The sequence below is a fragment of the Gymnoscopelus microlampas genome (genome assembly GCF_963454915.1).
Source record: "Gymnoscopelus microlampas genome assembly, chromosome: 5".
Taxonomy (NCBI): Eukaryota; Metazoa; Chordata; class Actinopteri; order Myctophiformes; family Myctophidae; genus Gymnoscopelus; species Gymnoscopelus microlampas.
The window spans coordinates 42,467,668-42,488,703 of NC_139942.1; the positions used below are offsets into that span (position 1 = coordinate 42,467,668).

General features: G+C 41.0%; 1 protein-coding gene across 3 annotated transcripts in view; it reads left to right on the forward strand.

Annotated features, from left to right (window-relative positions):
* The window catches only part of myom1a (myomesin 1a (skelemin)), a 30,869-nt gene that overhangs the window by 7,577 nt on the left and 2,256 nt on the right, over positions 1-21,036 (forward strand). For 2 of the 3 annotated variants that reach the window (XM_084056408.1, XM_084056410.1), the window contains 31 exons: positions 191-348; positions 1,383-1,475; positions 2,441-2,529; positions 3,570-3,614; positions 3,713-3,874; positions 4,058-4,219; positions 5,161-5,302; positions 5,733-5,932; positions 6,037-6,093; positions 6,637-6,761; positions 7,256-7,439; positions 7,573-7,747; positions 8,247-8,368; positions 11,254-11,450; positions 11,827-11,953; positions 12,632-12,819; positions 13,070-13,184; positions 13,895-14,051; positions 14,488-14,594; positions 15,149-15,193; positions 15,436-15,572; positions 16,175-16,319; positions 16,743-16,802; positions 16,939-17,006; positions 17,434-17,559; positions 18,568-18,660; positions 18,943-19,030; positions 19,148-19,186; positions 19,460-19,565; positions 20,383-20,546; positions 20,811-20,847. In XM_084056408.1, the coding sequence (XP_083912534.1) occupies positions 191-348; positions 1,383-1,475; positions 2,441-2,529; positions 3,570-3,614; positions 3,713-3,874; positions 4,058-4,219; positions 5,161-5,302; positions 5,733-5,932; positions 6,037-6,093; positions 6,637-6,761; positions 7,256-7,439; positions 7,573-7,747; positions 8,247-8,368; positions 11,254-11,450; positions 11,827-11,953; positions 12,632-12,819; positions 13,070-13,184; positions 13,895-14,051; positions 14,488-14,594; positions 15,149-15,193; positions 15,436-15,572; positions 16,175-16,319; positions 16,743-16,802; positions 16,939-17,006; positions 17,434-17,559; positions 18,568-18,660; positions 18,943-19,030; positions 19,148-19,186; positions 19,460-19,565; positions 20,383-20,546; positions 20,811-20,847 (3,713 nt within the window). The remainder of the gene's footprint in view (positions 1-190; positions 349-1,382; positions 1,476-2,440; positions 2,530-3,569; positions 3,615-3,712; positions 3,875-4,057; positions 4,220-5,160; positions 5,303-5,732; positions 5,933-6,036; positions 6,094-6,636; positions 6,762-7,255; positions 7,440-7,572; positions 7,748-8,246; positions 8,369-11,253; positions 11,451-11,826; positions 11,954-12,631; positions 12,820-13,069; positions 13,185-13,894; positions 14,052-14,487; positions 14,595-15,148; positions 15,194-15,435; positions 15,573-16,174; positions 16,320-16,742; positions 16,803-16,938; positions 17,007-17,433; positions 17,560-18,567; positions 18,661-18,942; positions 19,031-19,147; positions 19,187-19,459; positions 19,566-20,382; positions 20,547-20,810; positions 20,848-21,036) is intronic. The other variant, XM_084056409.1, reaches the window with a different exon arrangement.

Here is a 21,036-nt window from a genome sequence, read left to right on the forward strand (position 1 = left end):
ACTTTTACTCTTGGTACTTTAAGTACATTTTGATGCCAATACATTTGTACTTTTACTCAAGTACATTTAGAATTCCGGACTTTTACTTGTAAGAGTAATTCTAAATTGCAGTATTGATACTTTTACTTAAACATTTGTGTACTTTTTCCACCACTGTGCCTTACTGATCTGTTTCACTGTGCTCATTCAGCTCGACGAACGTTCCGAGTTCCGTAAGAAGATGAACACAGACAGTCTGACCCACCCGCCTGAGTTTATCGTCAGGCCCCGTGGACAGACCGTCTGGGAGGGCAAGGACGTGAAGCTACATTGCACCGTGGCGGGATGGCCCAAACCCAGGATCGCCTGGTAAGAACGTTGGCATGGGCTTATTTGGAACATACTTCAGATAGGGTGCTGCGGGGATGACGCCATCAATCATTGTATTTTCATCAACGTTATATATCCTACTTAAACACATATACAGTAGTTGTCTAATCATTGTAAGGGCACTGGCTCACGGGAAAGCCAGATTTATAATAAGTGTTGATGATAAAATAGTGTCCTCAGTCACACCTGCACTAAACTATACGCAAACATATTACAACTGCTATGCACTGGCTGTTATGAAAGCCACATGCACAAAATATTAGACCCTCCAGAAAAATGCGTTTATGCGATCGCAGAATTTACCGCCAAATCAGCGAAATGGCGCATAATTATGCGGGGGTAACGTTTTTTCAAAAAGGCTGCATCGCATCGCATAATATGCGCATCGCATAAAGCGCACATTGCATCGCATAATATGCGATTCGCATCGCATATTTCCACATATTTTGCAACTTTTAACATATTTCGCATTTTTCACAACTTTTTGCATATCGCATATTTCGCATATTGCCGCATATTTCACAAGTTTCCGCATATTTCACAACTTTCCGCATATTTCGCAACTTCCCGCAATTTCACCGCATAAAATTGCAAAAAAAAAACGCATATTTCGTCGCAAAATCAAGGATTTTAGCCCGCATAATCAAGAGTTTTAGCCCGCATAATCAAGAGTTTTAGCCCGCATAATCAAGGATTTTTGCCCGCGTTTTTCTGGAGGGTCTAAAATATATGACCCTATGACTTACAGACTACCGACACGTTGACCTGCTAGTATTCCCAGGCAAAGCAGGGGCATTTTATCATCAAACTAACACTTAAGCCCATAAGCCGTTTTACACTTCATCATATGATGGTGTCGTGTGGCAAAAATAGCCGATCTACAAGCTCAACACGTAAGTGATGTGATGTGTTGTGAGCTTGTGGATTTGCTATTTTTGCACTTGATGAGTTATATGTCTGTGATGTATGCAATGACCAACACACATTCTTGCTTTCTCTGTATTGTCTCCAAGGTACAAAAACAATGTCATCATCGACCCTAAGAAACACCCTGAGAAATACACAGCTGAGAGCAATTACAACATGCACTCCCTGGAGATCAAGAAGTAGGTCATCACAGGACTTTAGTGACTTTGCTAGGATTTGCAAGCTGTTTAACCGTACACCCTGAACTCTAGTGATCCTTTTCTGGGCATGTCATAATAGCTCAATATTCGTAGTAGATCTACAAGCTCACAACGCGGTGCAGAGAAGCTGCGTTGTCAGCTTGTAGATCGGCTATTTTCATCAGTGGTGAAAGAAGTACTCGATTGTTTTACTTAAGTAAAAGTATGTAAATATACTCTGCTAGAAGTAGAAGTATTCAAAATGTACTTGAGTAAATGTACAAAAGTATCGGCATCAAAATATACTTAAAGTACCAAAAGTAAAAGTACTCATTGTGCAGAATGTCCCTTTTCACGGCTATTTTCATCAAAGTGATTTGGTGTAGAAGGAAGAAAGAGTGGGCCAAGTATAGACCCCTGGGGGACACCGGTCAACAAAGTATAGGGTTTAAGCGGTTAACCACTTAAGCCATTTTATACTTCATAATATGATGGTGTCACGCAGTGAAAATCTCAGATCTACAGGCTTCCAATGTGTGGCTATGTGATGCATTGTGAGTTCCTAGATTTTTGCTGTTTTTGAATTTTCTTTAAGAAATGTTTTGACAATTTCTGGATTTTTTTAAAAACGTTTGCCTATAATATCATGCCCAAAATAGGGAACTTTGAACGTTTTTGAAAAATCTTTGAAAGAGTGAGAACTAACTGATTTAGAAGGCATATGATTATGTACAATCAGCCTCAGGTTTTAATGGGTTAATAATTGTTACCTTATGTTTTCTTTTTTATTGTGCGAATAACATTTTAACAATCCATATACAGTATTTACAGTATTATCTCCAGGAAAATGTCCACATTCATGTGAAATCTGCGAGGATCATACATTTCCAGAGCATTTGTGTCTTGCTTGAGTGTTGATTTTTGACATCGAAGAGCTCACCTTTTGGTCCTCTGTTTATTTCCAGCTGTGATTTCTACGACACGGCTCAGTACTATGCCTCTGCTCTCAACATCAAGGGGGAGGCCTCTTCTACCGCGACTGTTGTTATAAAAAGTAGGTGACGCTCTTTTTCCTTCAGCAAAACAAAGTAGTCTATCAGTGTCCCTCCCGCCTCCCAGCATTTCACATAGAGGTGATAGAGAGCTTTAGAAGATTTGCCTATGAAACATTCAATGTGGTCCTTTAAATGGAACTAGCACTTCACTCCTCCCAATTTAGCCCATGTACAGTACAGGCCTCTGAAGCATTCAGGAGTCAAATAGCATCAGAGGATCCTGCTAGGCTGAGCAAGGTCCTAAAGGTGACTCAGAACAGTGGTTCTAAACCTGTGGGTCAGGACCCCCAGGGGGGTCCCCACATGATTTTGGGGCGGTCCCCAAATGACAGTAAAGTGACAATTTAAGGACTTTTAACACCGAATACCAAAAAAAAAAAAAAAAAATATATATATATATATATATATATATATATATATATATATATATATATATAAGATTAAGAAGAAAAGAAATTAAATGAAAAAACACCATTACTGCATCAAAAGTAATCAACAAACTATACTATCAACTGGTCATACAACACGACGAGGCGTTGTGAGCTTGTAGATGAGCTTGTAAATGTAATGCCTCAACTAACTCCTACAATTCCAAGCAATTGTCGGGGTGGGGCTCCCCAGTTCAAATATGATTATTTTGGGAGGTCGCGTCCTGAAAAGGTTCAGAACCACTGACTTAGAAGACTGCCTTTCTGTTACACTGTACTACAAACAGTTTTAAAGGGTCAATACACAAATACGGTATAAAAGGTGTGTGTGTGTGTGTGTGTGTGTGTGTGTGTGTGTGTGTGTGTGTGTATATGTGTATGTGTGTGTACAGTACAATGCTACAGTACATAAAGTGCAGTAGGGGAATGGGTCTTTGGAACACCAAGATAAACAACATGTCAATATTTAATTACATAATAATAGTACTGACAACAGAATGTAATTTAGCATCATGGAAGGCTGCAGACCATGACTGCAGGACCAAATGAGTGATAATAATGTCTTGTTGACTAATCTAAGCAAGGTTATTGACATAATCCTTTCTCCCCAGGGTACCAAGCTGGTGAGGAAGCAGGTCCTCTTGATCCTAAACCACGTGAGTCGATGTCAAGACTTTATAATTTGGTCCAAATTAACACATTACCAGTGATTGATTCGTCTTAATAATTTTAATTACCTTCTTCACTCCCACAGATGGTTTCAGCGCTGAGCATGGCGTTACTTTCGAGACGTCCATCCTTGACAAATTTGAAGTGGCCTTCGGCCACGAGGGCGAGACATTGAGCGTGGGCTGCACTGTCATCATTTTCCCCGTCGTGAAGAACTACCAGCCTGAGGTGGTGTGGTACAGAAACTGTAAGTGTGGACATTAAACGTGTTGATCTCATACTTGTTAAGTCGCTCTGGATGACAGCGTCTGCTAAATTCCTAAATTGTAGATTGCTGTCATTCTCACCTTTAGGGTTTTATTGTCTTATCATGCACTTCATTGTAAAGTGCACAATCATGTCTGTTTCCTGTTCTCTGTTGTCCAATCAGCGGTGGCCCTGAAGCACTCCAAGTGGGTTCACTCACACTGGAGCGGTCAGCGTGCCACCCTCACCCTGGCCCACCTCAACAAGGAAGACGAGGGCATGTATACCCTCCGTATCAACACCAAGTCCGGCTTCGAGACCTACTCTGCATATGTGTTTGTCAAAGGTACGCTACACACCTGTTGGACATCTTGATTTGGGAATAGCTTAGTTGTCTTAAGTAGAGGAATGGATGAAATAGAAACTTGTTTTCTTTGTTTTTAGTTAGTTTAATCTGTGCAATCTTTAGTGCCAGCACAGCGCTTTGTGAGCTTTTAGATTGGCTCTTTTCCGCACGGGACACCATCGCACGAAGAAGTATAAATCAGGCCTCATGTTGGATGTGGTTAGTGAGGAGTTCAACCCTAGAGTTACACAGTGACTTTGCCCCATCCTGCCCCCACCACGTCTTTAAGTGACACAACCCTCTCCCCACGGTATCAGGTTTCCCCACCAGAATGTAGGTTCTATATCCGTCTCCGTGCCAGTAAGGCCACCGCAGACAGTGTACACTGTTTGAATTGCAGCGAATTTGGAAACCCCACAGGTTCATGCATTCTTGTACAATATAAATGTCATTGAGCTTTGTGAACTTGGAAATTACAGGCTCAGTGAAGTGGCAAATCATATGCTTAATTTATGCTTAGTTGCGCGCTGGTGCCGCATGCCAAAAATAGCAGATCTACAAGCTCAAACGCACTGCGATGCAAAGCAAAGCGATAGCTATTTTCGGCACGCGACACCGGTTCACAACTAAATATAAGTCAGGCTTTAGATAGCTGCAGTGTCACACATACTGTAAGCCTTAGGGCATTAGTAGGTGAAAGAATGGAAACTGGGCTCTAATGTGGCTATGTAATGGAGATCAGCCCAGTTTAGATACAGCTCTCCTCACAAGTGTGTGTGTGTGTGTGTGTGTGTGTGTGTGTGTGTGTGTGTGTGTGTGTGTGTGTGTGTGTGTGTGTGTGTGTGTGTGTGTGTGTGTGTGTGTGTGTGTGTGTGTGTGTGTGTGTGTGTGTGTGTGTTTTTCTGTGTATGCCGTGTTTTTCATATGTGTTTGTGTGCCAGATGCTGATGTGGAGGTGGAGGGGGTTCCCGTGGCCCCCCTGGAGGTGCTTTGTCACGATGCCAATAAGGATTATGTGGTGGTGACGTGGAAGCAACCAGCAGTGGAGGGTAGCAGCCCCATCCTGGGATATTTCATTGACAGGTCCGTCAGCCCTTCTATTGACCATTTCAGTCATTTCAAGGACCCTCAGTTTGATATGCATTAGGCCACGTTTATACAATTTATATCTCTGGGACCCTACACTGTGGGTCTGGTCTACACTGTAAAATCATCATAATTTAACTCTGAGAGTATACAAATGGAACCAAATTACCCAATAAGGATCTATTTGGACCCATAACTCTCTTATTATGTTCCCTTACATTTCTCTGGAGGAGGTAATGAAAATAAGACCTACTATTACTATACATTTATTGTCCTGCCTATGGCTATTACTAAGAAATTATTTGATTTCGGCTTTGGAACATGTAAATCACCTGAAAATCACAGCAAAAGAAGGCTACATTGTCTTTAATGTAACGACCAGGAAACCCCAAGCTTATAAACTGGTTGTTGATTATTGTGTTGGCAGGTGTGAGGTGGGCACCCATCACTGGGCCCAGTGCAACGACAACCCTATCAAATATGCCCGTTTCCCCGTCACGGGGCTGGTGGAGGGGCGTACTTACATCTTCAGGGTGCGGGCCCTGAACAGCACAGGAGTCAGTCGACCCTCCCGCGTCTCTGACCCCGTGGTAGCCATGGATCCCTCCGACCGAGCCCGCATCAGAGGTGAGAGCAACGTTATCTTGAGTGTTAACTGAGCCGTAGCGCTACATTGAAGTCATCGCTGACTAACCTGCCTCATAACTACTTGTTTCCTATTTTTGCCATAGCTGGCCCATCTGCTCCTTGGACCGGCATGATCAAATTCACAGAGGAGGACCCCATCGGTATGGAAGCCTTTCACACAATAATCAGCCATATAGATTGAACATGAGTCATCCCGTCTGACATTTTACACTTCAGTGGTTCAACATATGGCATTTTATGGTGGCATTTCACTTACTGAAATGGTTTTATTGGAGCGTCAGCAGAGAGAGGGCCAATGCCCTGTAGAAAATCACTGTCTCTGCATGATGTGAACTTCTCACTCCCCCAATGATGTTATGGTGTTTTTTTTTTAACAAACTAAAGGTGTCATCGCTTCAGCATTTTCACATCTCAGCAAGCACATATCCAGTAGAAGTTCAGGGGCAGTACTTCTCCAGTGATAGGCTAGGTCCAGTTACAGATCCACTTATATTCAGGAATGTCTCATATTTTCAAATTTATTCTTCGAAAGGCCTATTTTACAATTCACAGAATTAAAACGTTACTCAGCCCCTCATTTAGACTGTCAGAAATACAATATTTTGTTAATGTAAAATAAGAATTTTACATTTACATATACATTTTTACTTCCTCTTTTTTACCCCCCCACCCCCCCACCCCAGTTGGCGAGGTGCCAGGAGAACCCTCTGATGTGGTGGTTACCGAGGCAACTAAGAGCTATGTGGTGCTTGGCTGGAAGCCTCCGGTCCAGAGAGGTCATGAAGGGGTCATGTATTACATTGAGAAGGTGAGAAGAATGTTGTCCGACTTTATCTTAGATCACTTGTATAAACTGATTTCTTGTCTGTGCCTATACACAGCCTCAGTGTTCATTTATTTATCTATTTGGAACTCTTAGAGTGTACACAAATGTAACAAACAATGAGGTTATATATGTACACCGACTCAATGAATAATGTTAATAAATCTGCATGTTAATACAATATAATTAGTACATCTGCAGTGGTTGGAGAGGTGCTCTTCATTGAGAAATTTAGACCCTGGTGTCGAGTAGGACACCTTCTGGTTGACAAGTAGTACTGCCTGAAGATCAGAAGTGCAATATCTCCCCTGGACAAATGGGGATTCCGTCGTGGAAGAGAGATAGAAATGTTGTCTCTCGTGTGGGAGACGTAAAAGTTACAGATTGCAGCTTTAAATTTACACTCAGCATTTTATAGTAGCTCGACGGACCCATTAGTGTTTCCCTGGTATTTCACTGTGCCCTCTGTTCCTCCCAAGAGTCAAGCAGGGGCCGACAGCTGGGTGAGGGTGAATACGGGCATGCCCGTCAGGTCCCCACGCTTTGCCCTGTTCGACCTGGTGGAGGGCCACGTCTACAACTTCCGTGTCCGTTGCTGTAACTCTGCCGGCGTGGGTGAGCCCTCCGCATCCACCAGTGACACCACCGTCGCAGACAAACTGGGTGAGCTGGGCCAACTGTGATGGCATAATTATGTCGGTGACACAAAAAACACAAGTGTTTTCTCTCTCTGTCTTCTTGTCTGTCTGTCTGACTGTTTATTTGTTTCTCTCCATCTCTGTCTGTCTTCAAACAGACCTGCCGTCCGCCCCAAGTAGTATGGTGGTCTCCAGGAACACAGACACATCCGTTGTGGTTGCCTGGGGAGCCTCTAAGGATGTCAAACACCTGGCAGGCTATTACATTCAATGCAGTGTGGTGGGCAGTGACGTCTGGGTGCCCTGCAACAACAATCCTGTCAAAAAGACCAGGTACTTTAATATAATATCACAGGGGTCTTCAACGTTTTCAGGCCAAGGACCCCCTAGCTGAGAGAGAGATGAAGCAGGGACCCCCTCTATATTATATAAAATTGTGTTTCAGATAAACGTTTGTTGCTTTTCTCCCTCTACACCTATAACTCTTTGCCAAAAATAGCCGATCTACAAGGTGAGAGCTTGTAGATCTGCTATTTTTGGTTAAAGTTCTCCTCAGAGAAGGGATGCTAGGGTTCAAGTGGTTAAGGTAAAAAGAAAAATCATGTCACACAAAGGCGGACCCCCTGTAGTAACTCTGAGGACCCCCTAGGGTCAGATTTTGCTAAATGCAAAATGATTTAATTGTATTTCATGATGTGGATGGAATGCTTCTGCGCTGACCCCATTTTCTGTGAGATAGTCTGCCCTCTAGTGGCTAAAGAACGATCACGCTGACTCACTAAAACAGTGCAGAAGCTCTTGACAAAGCTTGGTTTGTCTTGATTGTGTTCAGGTTCGTGTGCCATGGCCTGACCAACGGAGTGAACTATGTGTTCAAAGTGAAGGCTGTCAATGCTGCTGGATACAGCCAGAGCTCCCCTGTTTCTGATGCCGTGGTCGTGTTGGCTGCCATCTGTAAGTGTCGTCAACCATTGATTTTTGTATTTATTTATTTCTGTTAGGTTCTGTTCACTGTGTCTTTAGCATTTAAAGCCATACTCCCTCCTCCCTCCTCCCAGCCACGCCTCTCCCTACCAATTCCCTGCTTCACATTCATACAATATCATCAACCCATTACGACCTGAGGCCGATTCTACAAATGCCTTTTAAATCAGTAGTTTTCAAACTTTTTATGCCAAGGACCCCCAAAATGATAAATATTTGGCCGCGGGCCCCCATCTGAAAATGTTTTGTGCCAGGGACCCCCAGAAGAGAAGATTTGTGTTTTAAAAAAAAATCGAACGTGTGATATAACACATGTTCAGACAGACCTGTGGAGCTGCTCAGTACATCAGCAGGTTTTCTCTGTTGCCTAGTGAGAACTGAGTTCCTCCATATTGGTTTACTTTCATGCCCCTTCTCAAAACCTGTTTTGCCATTTTTCATCCACAAGCATTGTCACTGTATTTATTAGTATTATTTGCAGGTCTTCAGGCTGTTTGTATAATATTTTCATCTGTTTCTAGATCTTTCCCTGCCTCTATTATGTCACTGAACCCCAGAAATACCATGTCATATTTATAGATGTTGTAACTAGTGCAGTGGATATTCTTTGCATGTGCCTGACCTACAGTACTACTTACTCATCACTAACACATCTCTGGATTTTGTCTTCTTTTGTTTGTTATTTTCATGTCAAATACTACATATGTTAGCTTTCCTTTATGCATTGCGTCTGCTTTGTATAGTTACACAATTGTGGTTTCCCTGTTTATTTTTGAGCTTTTTTTTGCCATTTGATAACTCTTCAGGGGTGCCTGTTGGTGCATGGCCGCCTCGGTGAAACATTGTGTCCTTAAATAGCACACGATGCTGAACAACAATGCATGAACAACCTAACCAGCGTCGCATCTGGTCTGTGGGAGTTGCTTAGAGCAAAGGTTATCCCGCTTCTAGTCTAAAATGTAAGTACTTTCGATACCATAGTCTTGTCTTGTGTGCCCAAAGCGTTGTACCATTTGTTCAAGTGTAGAATGCACTGGTGTAAAGTAACTAAGTACATTTACTTAAGTACTGTACTTGAGGTCATTTTACTTTACTGGAGTATTTCAAAATTTCGGTACTTTTACTTCTACTCCACTACATCTCAAAGGCAAATATCGTACTTTTACTCCGCTACAATTATTTGAAAACTTTAGTTACTTGTTACTTTGTAGATGATTACAAAACATACATTAACGTTGCGATGTGAGCTTGTAGATCTGCTATTTTCAAAAGATTTATATACATTTTATACATTTGAAAACTTGTGAAATGGGACATTTTACATAATGAGTGCTTTCTACTTTTGGTACTTTAAGTACATTTTGATACCAATACCTTTGTACTTTTACTCAAGTAAATTTAGAATTCCGGACTTTTACTTGTAACAGAGTATTTCTGCATTGCCGTACTGATCCACTGGTAGAATGTTGAAATGTAGCTGTGGCAGCGTAACAGTATAAACCATTAAGATTCTGCACACGCAGGGCTAAGGTGACTCATCCGAAATGCTTACTCATCCACGTCGAACAAGATTAAATCAAACTAAATCACTGATCAGGGAACTGTGAAATTAGGATGAAGAAATGCTTTAATTGAAATTGAATCTTCAGGTAATGAATTACATCCTCAGCCGCAGTTAGAATTGTACACAATACCACTTTAGCTGTTCATCTACACCAGGACCATGCAAACTTTGAACTATTCTTTTCTTTCCCAATAATATTTGTATTGATTTTTATTTTTATTGACATTTTATGACAGACAACACAAACACAGACAGCTCAGCTCAGATACGTTGCACAACAAAGGACATAGATACAAATAGAAACTCCTTATACCTACATCGGACCATAAAATACAACATTATCTACACACATTGTTTGGTGCTTGACTGTCAACAATAATAGAAACAAATAAATAAACAAGGACTAATGATCTTATCCTTCAAGGTTAGCGGTATCGCTTCTGTTAAGGAACACTGTTGTTAATAATGTGTCAGCTAATTGAGGGCCAATAAATTGCACATATGGGTCCCATATTTTATAGAAGGCATCAAACTTTGAACTATTCTAACCACTGTATATTCTGTATGTTCTACTTTGAATCAAACTTGCTATATATTCACATTTATAGATAATCTGTGTTCAGAAGGGTTGATCTTGCTCCACTATCCACTGTAGGGCCGGAGCAATTAATCAAAACCGATATTTTAAACCAATAACCTACTTATAATTGAATTGAATTGAATTGTTTTTATTTATTATATTTTCTTCTTATATATCAAGGAATCAACATGATTTTTTTTGGTGAGTTTTGTGATTAACCAATTAACCCTGTATTATACTTCAATGGTGGCATGCAAAAATAAAGAAAATAGCCGATGTACAAGCTCTATGCGACGTGTTGTGAGTTTGCAGATCTGCTATTTTCACTATAACAAAAGTAATATTAATTCTCATTTGTTAATCGTAATCAAGACAAAAGTTTGAAATAATCACAATGTTGATTTGAAATCATATCGCTCAGCCCTACGGCCTAATAACACCCATTAAACCCATTAAAACCGTCACTTTAGATGGTAATGTTGGCTATTAGAAAAATAGCAGATGTACAAGCTTGTACATCTGTTATTTTTTAACATCTTTTGAAACATCTGGAAAATGTTTTTAAAATGTTGAACAATTTTGAATTACGAAAAAGTTTGAGAACTACTGACTTAGAAGGCATTTGTAGAATCGGCCTCAGGTCTTAATGGGTTAAACGTATTGAGTGTCACTGTTCTGGACCTGATTGTAACCAGCCTGACCTCTTGACAGCTGTCACTGGCAAGCCCACCGATGTGAAGCTGGTGGAGGCTGCCAAGGACTACATGCTGCTGGCCTGGAATCCGCCTGCAAACAATGGAGGAGCTGACGTCAGAGGCTTCTTTGTGGACTACAGGACGGTGAAGGGACAAGTGACCGGACAGTGGCATCAATTGCATGAGAAGGCCCTCACTACCGCCTCCTTCAAAGTACGTTCTGACTTTGTTTAACGACACTCGTGTCGCTCGTTGAAAATAGCCTTGAATCGGCAGGTTCACAACGTGAGCTTATTTTGATTAAGCTTAAATTCTCCTACTATTGATGCCTACAGAGCAAGTTTATACTAGAGTTCTGTTGGATGACAATAGTCTCTTTGTAAAGACGGGAAAAAAAAAGATTGCCACACTATACAAAATGATCATCTGCTCGCACACAAATATAGTACACACACTCAAAAGAGTTAATCGATCTACATCCTTATGGAATCAATCAAGTTATAAGTCTTAATATTAGTTATTTTTATACTTTGCCATGTCTAAATGTGTTATTAATGGATGCTGTTTCTCTGTGTTCTTTTCCTACCAGGCTGAGAACCTGAAGGAGAATATCTTATACCAGTTCCAGGTGCGTGCAATGAACATGGCAGGTGTGAGTGCACCCTCACTGCACAGTGCCACTCTGGAGTGCAAGGAATGGACCCTTACTGTGCCAGGTATTGCAACGAAACCTTCTACATCACTATCACAATGACGTTATTCACCAAAGATACCAATACAGTAGATACTGTATAGATAGTACAGGAAACTGTTGTGGTTATGGTGGTGCAGGCATATCTGTTTTACTTATCATGCATGGTACAAGGACAACAGGACCTTACAGTATGTACAGCAAAAAGGAAAGAAGCAGGACGTACTGTAATATAACACATCACACATCATGCTACACGTAAATGTACAATGTCTTGAGATTTAGGTTAGAGATCTGGTCTGACAATAAACATCTTTACAACAGGCAAGTGCTAGTTCTAAACAGTCACTTACTTAGTCATTGGTAGACAGCAGCTATTTATTTTATTCCCTGAATGTAATTCCAAAATCATGCAGTCCTTGGATTAAGTGTAAACCTTTGTTTGCCAGAAGCCCGGCACAGTAAAGCCTGAATTATACTGGCTGCATCCGGTCTACAAGCTCTGCTATTTTCGCAACTCGGTATAAATCAGACATAAGCAGTCTAGTATTATCTTTTGTCTCCAATGCCCCCCACTCTTTACCCCTCTCTCTCTCTCTCTCTTTACCTCTCCCTCTCTCTCTCTCTCTCTCTCTCTCTCTCTCTCTTTTTCTGTCTCTATTTCTCTCCTTTCTCACTCGCCCATATTTCCTTATGTCCTCAGGTGTTCCTGTTGGTCTCCATGCCCTGGAAGTGCGTGACACGTCTCTGGTGATGCTGTGGGAACCACCTGTGTTTGACGGTCGCACCCCTGTCAACGGATACTACCTTGACATTAAGGAGGCCTCGGCCAGTGAGAAGTTTGGATGGAAGGCTGTTCATGAGAAGGCCGTAAAAGTAAAATATCTGAAGGTGAGGGAGGAGTTGATCTACAAGCTACAAGATCTACAATCTACAAGCTGATCTACAATCTCACAACGTTGCAATGATTTTTAAAAGCTTTTGAAAGCCCATGACATCATCTTTTAAGCACTTTTCCCCAGCTCCATCTACTCCTCCATAGTTAAGCCTCCATAGAGATCGAAGTTCACCTTAAATTTGTGCTCTGAAATGTAATGTACTCTGAAATTGAAATAGAGTTTGTCTTGTCTTTGCGATTCAGGTGACTGGACTGAGTGCTGGTACTTCTTACGTGTTCCGTCTGCGTGCTCAGAATCTCGCTGGAGTTGGACCTCCCTCTGCAGTCTTGGGTCCCATCCTGGCCCAGACTGGCCCTGGTAAGTGGAATTGTTATGTAACAGAACAGTGGTTCTCAACCTGTGGGTCGGGACCCCCAGGGTGGTCCTCACATGATTTTGGTGGGGTCCCCAGATGGCAGTAAAGTGACAATTTAATGACTAAAATAAAGTAAATGAAATGAAAAAAGACCATTACTGCATCAAAAGTAATCAACAAACTATACTATAAAAACTGGTCAAATATTGGCCAAATTGTCAAATGATATAAGAAAGACGCAAACATTGTGAAAATAGCTGATCTAAAAGTTCAGAACACCTCACAATGTGAGGCGTTATGAGCTTGTAGATCTGCTATTTTCACAATGTTTATCTGAGTCAAACAAAATGTGCAGTAATGACTCAACTCCTACAATTCCAAGTGCTTGTCAGGTGCAGTTCAAATATGATAATACTTGGGGGTCACAGCCTGAAAAGGTTGAGAACCACTGATGTAACACACACACACACACACACACACACACACACACACACACACACACACACACACACACACACACACACACACACACACACACACACACACACACACACACACACACACACACACACACAGACAGACACACACACTGTACATTTACATATACTGTACATTCACATTCATTTATGTGCATACGCACACACAAACACCTACTGTATCCACATGCGAACACACTCTTCTACAGTAGCTATTTCTTCTCCCTCCCACACAGACACCCATGAGATAGTTGTGGATGTGGACGATGACGGCGTTATCTCCATGATCTTTGAGTGCTCTAAGATGGCTGAGGGCTCTGAGTTTGTCTGGTCCAAAAACTACAAGGCTCTTAAAGACAGCTCTCGCCTCACTATTGTCAGTGAGAAGGGCAAGTACGTACGGTGCTGCATGCATGCTTGTGTGTGCATCCATCCATGTGTATGTGTCTCTTTGTGTCCGCCCAGAAATCCTCTCCATGTTGATTATGTCTATGCCATTTGTCTATGCCACCTTGTGACATTTGTCTATGCCACCTTGAAAAATGCACGTTAGAACTTTCAACGCTACGGTTTGGAACCTTAAAAATATGGGTTCCTAATTTTCACATCACCCCACCTGCCACAGTTATTCGTACTGTAGTCTCCAAAATCAATTAAGGAAAACCCTGTGTGCTTTTTAAACCTGGCGTCCCTATTTTCCAATTGTTATATACATGTCAAATTTCTTGAGTTGAGCATGTTGATCGGCTATTTTCACTATTTGTCATACAAGAAACTAATATAGGGCTTAAGTGTTTAAAAACATCCCGTTGTCCTTGTGCCTCTCCAGAACCAGAGCTATCTTCAATGATCCCTCTCTGGAGGATCTGGGCATCTTCTCCTGTGTGGCCACCAACACAGACGGCATCTCCGCCAGCTACACCCTCACCGAGGCGGGTGAGTCACACACTGCTCCTATCGGATGACATTCCATTCACTCACTCTTTTCATTTGTTTGCGTGACGTAGGCCACATGCCGAAGAGGCTCAGAGTGCCAAAGGTGTGATGTATCTCCTCCTCTGTAATCAACTTTCAACAGCTGTGTTAAATTGACTCCCGCCATGTTGTACCTGAGGGAATACGTGCATTCGCCCAGAAAGTCATGACAGCGAGATGCAGCGTTGCGGTCAGATTACTTGTGAACACAAGATTGGAGATGATGGAGCTTTTGGCCTCTTGACAGCAGTTGAAAATCACAGCATAGTAGTACTGTGCATACCAGGCAATGAGAGGAGAGTTTATTGAGTATTAAGGCTTGATTGATACTTAGTTCCTACAAGATTACAACACGTCGCAGTGCGACACGTTGTGAACTTTTAGATTGGCTATTTTTGGATGTGCAACGCGCTGCACAACCAAGTATAACTCAGGCATAAGGCGGACCAGTTTGAGGTGTGATGGAGGTTTTAGAGATTGTGTAATTGACGCATTTTGTTTTTGTTGTGTGTCAGGTCTCAAACGTCTTCTGGATATCAGCCACAGCAACAAGTTCCCCGGTGAATATCCCAATTTCTCACTAACCACTTCCGAATGTTTTTCAAAGCATGCTTTTGACTTTTGAGTTGAAGTTAAAGTAAAAAAAGAAACAAAAACTTAAATATCTTTGTTGCTACTGTAAGCACTAAATAGTTCCATTACTGTATTCTATAACACATACAGTAATAACATACCATGATGTATTGTTAGAACTATGAGGTCAACAAGCATCCTTTATTAAACTCCTACTCTCACTTTCCAGTTATTCCCTTCAAGACAGAGATGGCCATGGACCTGCTGGAGAAGGGTCGCGTGCGTTTCTGGACCCAGGTGGAGAAGTTCACCGCTGCCCTTAACGTGGAGTACGTGTTCAACGACGTCATCGTTTCTCAGGGAGATGTAAGTGACTCATGCGTGGCCGGTGAAACTGAAGTAGAGCTCTCTTTTTTGATCGGTTGAATACTTTATTAAAAGTTTGCAGATTGTACGGCGCCCGCTGGCCTAGCGGTCCAGGCGTATACCACATATGCTGGTAATCCTGCTTGACAGCGTGTCGCGGGTTAGACTCCCGATCCCGACGACCTTTGCTGTGTGTCACCCCCCCATCTCTCTCCCCATTTCCTGTCAGCCCACTATCCTATCAATTAAGGCAGAAAAAGCCCAAGAAAATATCTTTAAAAAGTTTGCAGATTGTACAGAGGTACGGTTTACAATGCTAAAAGGATAAGGCCCTAGTGGCTTGTTTCCATTGTGGTCCTGTGTATTCAATTCATTAAGATGTTTAAAGACATACAATAATAAACAAGACATAATCAACACTAGTAGTTATCAAATACAGCCTTAGTAGAACTCCTGGGATAATACATTTTTTGAAAATAATCATATACGGTAGTGTGTCTACATTTTACTCCACTTTATAATAAAGTGCTATGTGCAAATGACACATTTAAAAGCTAATCAGTTAGCCTGATGGGGTTTGTGCTGATCTGTTTTATCTCCAGAAATACACAATGCATTTCGACAAGACCACCGGCATCATTGAGATGTTCATGGACTCTCTGGAGGTCACCGATGAGGGAACTTTCACCTTCAACCTGGTGGATGGCAAGGCCAAGGGTACAACTAGTCTGGTACTGATTGGAGATGGTGAGTGTCCCCATACAGCTATTACTTGACTTGAAAATACTGTGCTCTTATTCAAAATAGTGTAGTGGAGTAGTATGGCTGAAAGCCCTGAAGTCTAATATTTCCCTTGACCCCTTTGGCTAGGCTGTTGATGTTTGGTTCCCAACAAAAAAGGTGGATTTGTTTAGTAAATCTTGCATAGAGCTTTTCACATCCTTCTCACCAATGCTCTGTCTGGTACAGCATATCACAACCACTGCAGTTAAAATGAGTGTCCTCGTAGGGGCAGCAGAAGACAACGTTTCCTCAACAAGCTGAAATAGCTTTTTTTGTGTTTGATGCACTGTGCCTGTTCATTTCTAATAAGAAATAATGAAGTAATTATGGAGAATATTCTTTGTTCTTGTTTTTGTTGATGTTGATGTTGTTATTACTGTTCTCCAGAGTTTAGAGAGCTTCAAAAGAAATCTGAATTTGAGAGGGCAGAATGGATCAGAAGACAAGGTACAGTACAAGATAATCATTATAGAAGACAGACACCATTTACAAACACAAGTTCTAGTTTTATACAATGAGAACACAGCATTGTTGAAAACCTTAAATACACCAATACTTACAACGTCCTACTGGCCACCCATAGGTCCTCACTTCGTGGAGTATCTTGGCTTCACTGTTACTCCAGAGTGTGATGTGCTGCTGAAATGCACGGTAAGAAAAGTGTAGTAACTGCACGTTGTGAGTATCCTGTCTATAAGATCAGTGGTTCTCAAACCTTTTTAGGTCATGGATATGTATTTGACTGTGGACCCCGATCTGAAAATATTTAGTGCCAAATCATACAAGATTTGTGTTGTTAAAATGTTTACTCAATATTGGATTGGATGAAATGTAACTCAGATTGGATGTTTTCAAATAGCCGATGTAAGTGGTTAAAAGGGATTTTGATGCTATATTATCAAATTTAGCAGGGGACCCCCTGTAACCCCCTCAAGGACCCTTGGGGGTCCCCGGACCCCACTTTGAGAACCTCTGCTATTAGATTGCTGTTGACATTATATCGGTCAGTGACATACAGTACAGTAACAATAGGGCTGACCTCACATTTTCTCTTCTTTAATGTCAATCTCCTCCACAGATAGGAAATATCAAGCCAGAGACCGAGATCACCTGGTTCAAGGACACCATTGAGATTGAGGAGGGTGACGAGGATGCTAAGAAGATTGAGAGACAAGACGGAGTGATGACCTTTAATATTGGAAAGGTCAGGCCATTGGTTTGAAAATCTTACATTGTGGGTAGTTGTTAACTCATGAGTAGAAAGCTTAATGCTTTGCTACACTACTAATGCATCTATGGGCTGGTTGTATATAAGAGCTGCAGCATATTACTGTAGATGCTACGCGGCTTACTCCCCTCTCTGGCACACGGATTCATAAATGACGAAACACTATTAGAAATATGCATATTTCTCTAAATTTGTAGTGATGTTGAAAACAACAAGCTAGAAGGCATTGTTGGTTTCAGCATCAATGTTGTCATTTAAGAATGCATCTGTAAAATGTTCATAGAAAGTGCTTATTTTTATATGAATATTACATGATATGACTATTTCACCAACATGTCATATTCTTCAACATTTATGCCCATATTTCCCAAATATGCAGTTAATTTGTGTGTTGAATTATAATAATTGACAGTTAGAATATTGTTTGTGTGACATCAATCTATCTACACTGGCATGTGCTGTGCTGTGCATATCGCACACATGAGAAATTGCCCATTGATTATGGAGAATATAAAACACATTTGATCTGCCAGTCCATGTTGTGCTGCTAGCCTGCTACCAGTGACGTTTGATCGATGTCTCATGCTACTCATTTCATCTAAATCAATGGTTCCCAAACTTTTTCACTACTTCTTAAACATTTGTTTTCTAATAGGGAATTTCTTTGATTATTTTTTATTTTATTCATGAAATTCTTTTTGAAAAATGTTTGAATTTGTTTTCAACATGAATATTTGTGATTTTTTGTCGACATTTTTAGAAAATATTTTAAGATAATAATTAATGACAACATTTAGGAAACAAAAAATAAAGGGATATTCACTCGCGACCCACGAAAATGGGTCCCGACCCACTGTTTGGGAAACAGTGATCTAAATGACAATGATAAGGTTGGGGAGTGCATGAGCTCAGGAGTGGTGGCCCGCTGCTTGCCACTCCTGTGGGTGACGCTGGCATTAACTGGTTTATCTGTCCAATTTACAGTGTGTTATTAAGCAAGAGAAAGATGAGACAGAGACAGAGACAGAGAGGAAAAAGAAACCTGCAGAGGACGTTGCCGAGCCACCACGACCCAAAGTCTGAACATAATACTATGCGCCTCTTTTTCAAGTTTTCACCTATAAAACTATCCATGTGTCCTCCGCGTCAAAACCTTTTACATGTCTTTTTCTGTCAAGCCTGCAGCATCCTGGGCATAGAAAAGCTTGCTTTTCGGTTTAGTTCGTCACGTCTTTGTCATACTGTCTGTTTCTTCTTTTCTGTCCACAAATTAGTCGGATTCCCCCCTTGTCGTTTAAAGTAGATGGGAATCCAGTGCTGTCTGCATGTTGCTAACATTGCTTTCACTTCAAACTGTAGATCTCAAAGAAGGATATTGGTGTTTATGAGGTCACCCTGAAGGATGCGAGAGGGAAAGATAAGAGCACATTCAAACTGACCGACGAAGGTAACTTATTTTTCATGCAATTTTAAGATCCAAGTTTCCATTTGATTTTGTAGTAAAAAAAAAAAGGCAAAAGGTTTTAATGGATATGGCATTGATTATTCTCACATTTTTATTCAGGTTACCAGGCTGTCATGAATGAGCTGTTCAGGGTTATTGGTGAGCCATTCTTTCAAACTGCTTTTTTATTTTTCTGTGATGTTAATTTTGATTATAGAAACAAGTCTCTACTTCAAACGCGTCTTTAGCCCTGGTTAATGGTGGAAATGTACATTATAAAACATGTGTACACATTTTTCAGACTCAATATTTCTGACGATTGACGATTTTTCATTTATTTTCTTTTTAATTAAACTATTATATTGACAAATGCTGTATGTCTTCCAAATTGAACTGATAAATATCTCTGTCTTTCGGTTCCTCTCCTTCCAGCTAACTCCTCCACTGAGATCAAAGTTCTCAGCACCGAGCAGGGCATCATCCTCTACTCCTTTATCACATATCACGACCAAGACCTGCGGGTTTCTTGGCTCCAGAAGTACGTCAATCCAGCCTATCACGTCATTGGAATGCTGCTTTATGTTTTCCTTGTCTGTTTGTCCCTCCAAGTATACACATTTCCCACTTCCCACAGTGGAGGTGACCGGCAGAAAACAAATCATCCTGAACAAAAACAACAGATCCCTCACTAGGCCTGTCCCCAACTAAGGATTTCTATAGTGGAATCTGATTGGCCAAATATTGCCTAATATAGTGGACTAATAGTCGACTAATGCGACACCCAAAAAAAAAATATATATATATTATTATTATCTTTTTTGAAAAACTTTTTTTTTCTTTTTTTCCTTTTTTTTGGCATGATTCGACTGAGATTGGCAGTCGAATCAGTCTGATTCGACTGCCAATCTCTCAGTCGAATCATGCAAAAAAGATGTTATGCAAATATGCAATAGAGGAACATTACATTTGGGCTGTAGGGGTGCTTAATGTCTGATTTAACATATACTTGCTTGGTTTCTCCCAGTAAATCATGATTTATATCCTATTTTTGGCAAACTATTAGTTAATTAATATGACAAATTAGGCCAATCTCTCAGTCGAATAATACAATAAAATAACAAAAATATATATATATATTTTCTTTTTTCATAATTCGACTAAGAGATTGGCAGTCGACTCACACTCCCCTCGACTGATTAGTCGACTATTTGAATAATCAAGGTCAGGCCTATCCCTCACTAGCCCCGGTCTAAACCAGTGCCTTTGGCTAAACCTGCATCATATCAGTACATAAACAATCTTCCGATTCACAATAACAAGGACACTCATCCCCATGTTACCTGTGTATTTCTCAGAGAGGCTAAGATTGCCAGCTCGGACAGAGTGCAGTCCGGAGTCACGGGAGAGCAGCTTTGGCTTAAGATCAAGGAACCCACTGAGAAAGACAAAGGCAAATACACCATGGACATCTTTGATGGCCAGAGCGGTGTCAAAAGAGTGTTTGACCTCAGTGGCCAAGGTGAGTGCCAGTTTAAATTCAGCTTATGATTTGACAGAAGACTCAAGCCATGTATTCCCCCTACCCCTTTGTTTCAAGATACGACACACAAAAAGCCTGACACTCACACTGTGTAGATTACATGAGCCTACATTCATTAACCTTTATCTATTTTATTTATTTCATTTAACCTTTATTTTCATTGACCCTTATTTACAAAGCTACATGGAATTTGGGGCAATGCTTCGGTACTAATAAAATAATCTCCTTTTTGGGTCGATGTAGCATGGGAAGAGGCATTTGAAGAATTCCAGAGGTTGAAGTAAGTAACTCAATCAACTCTTTTGACCTGATGTTGTGTAATTCTGCATTTCTGTCTGTTTAACTAAATGATGATGCTTATACCATAGTATAGTGGCTCGTGATCTCAAAGCTAAAAATAGACTCAATAGTACTTTGTTTGCCCTTTTGACCGGACCCCGCTCAAATCACACTTCCTGGCATTGTAAAA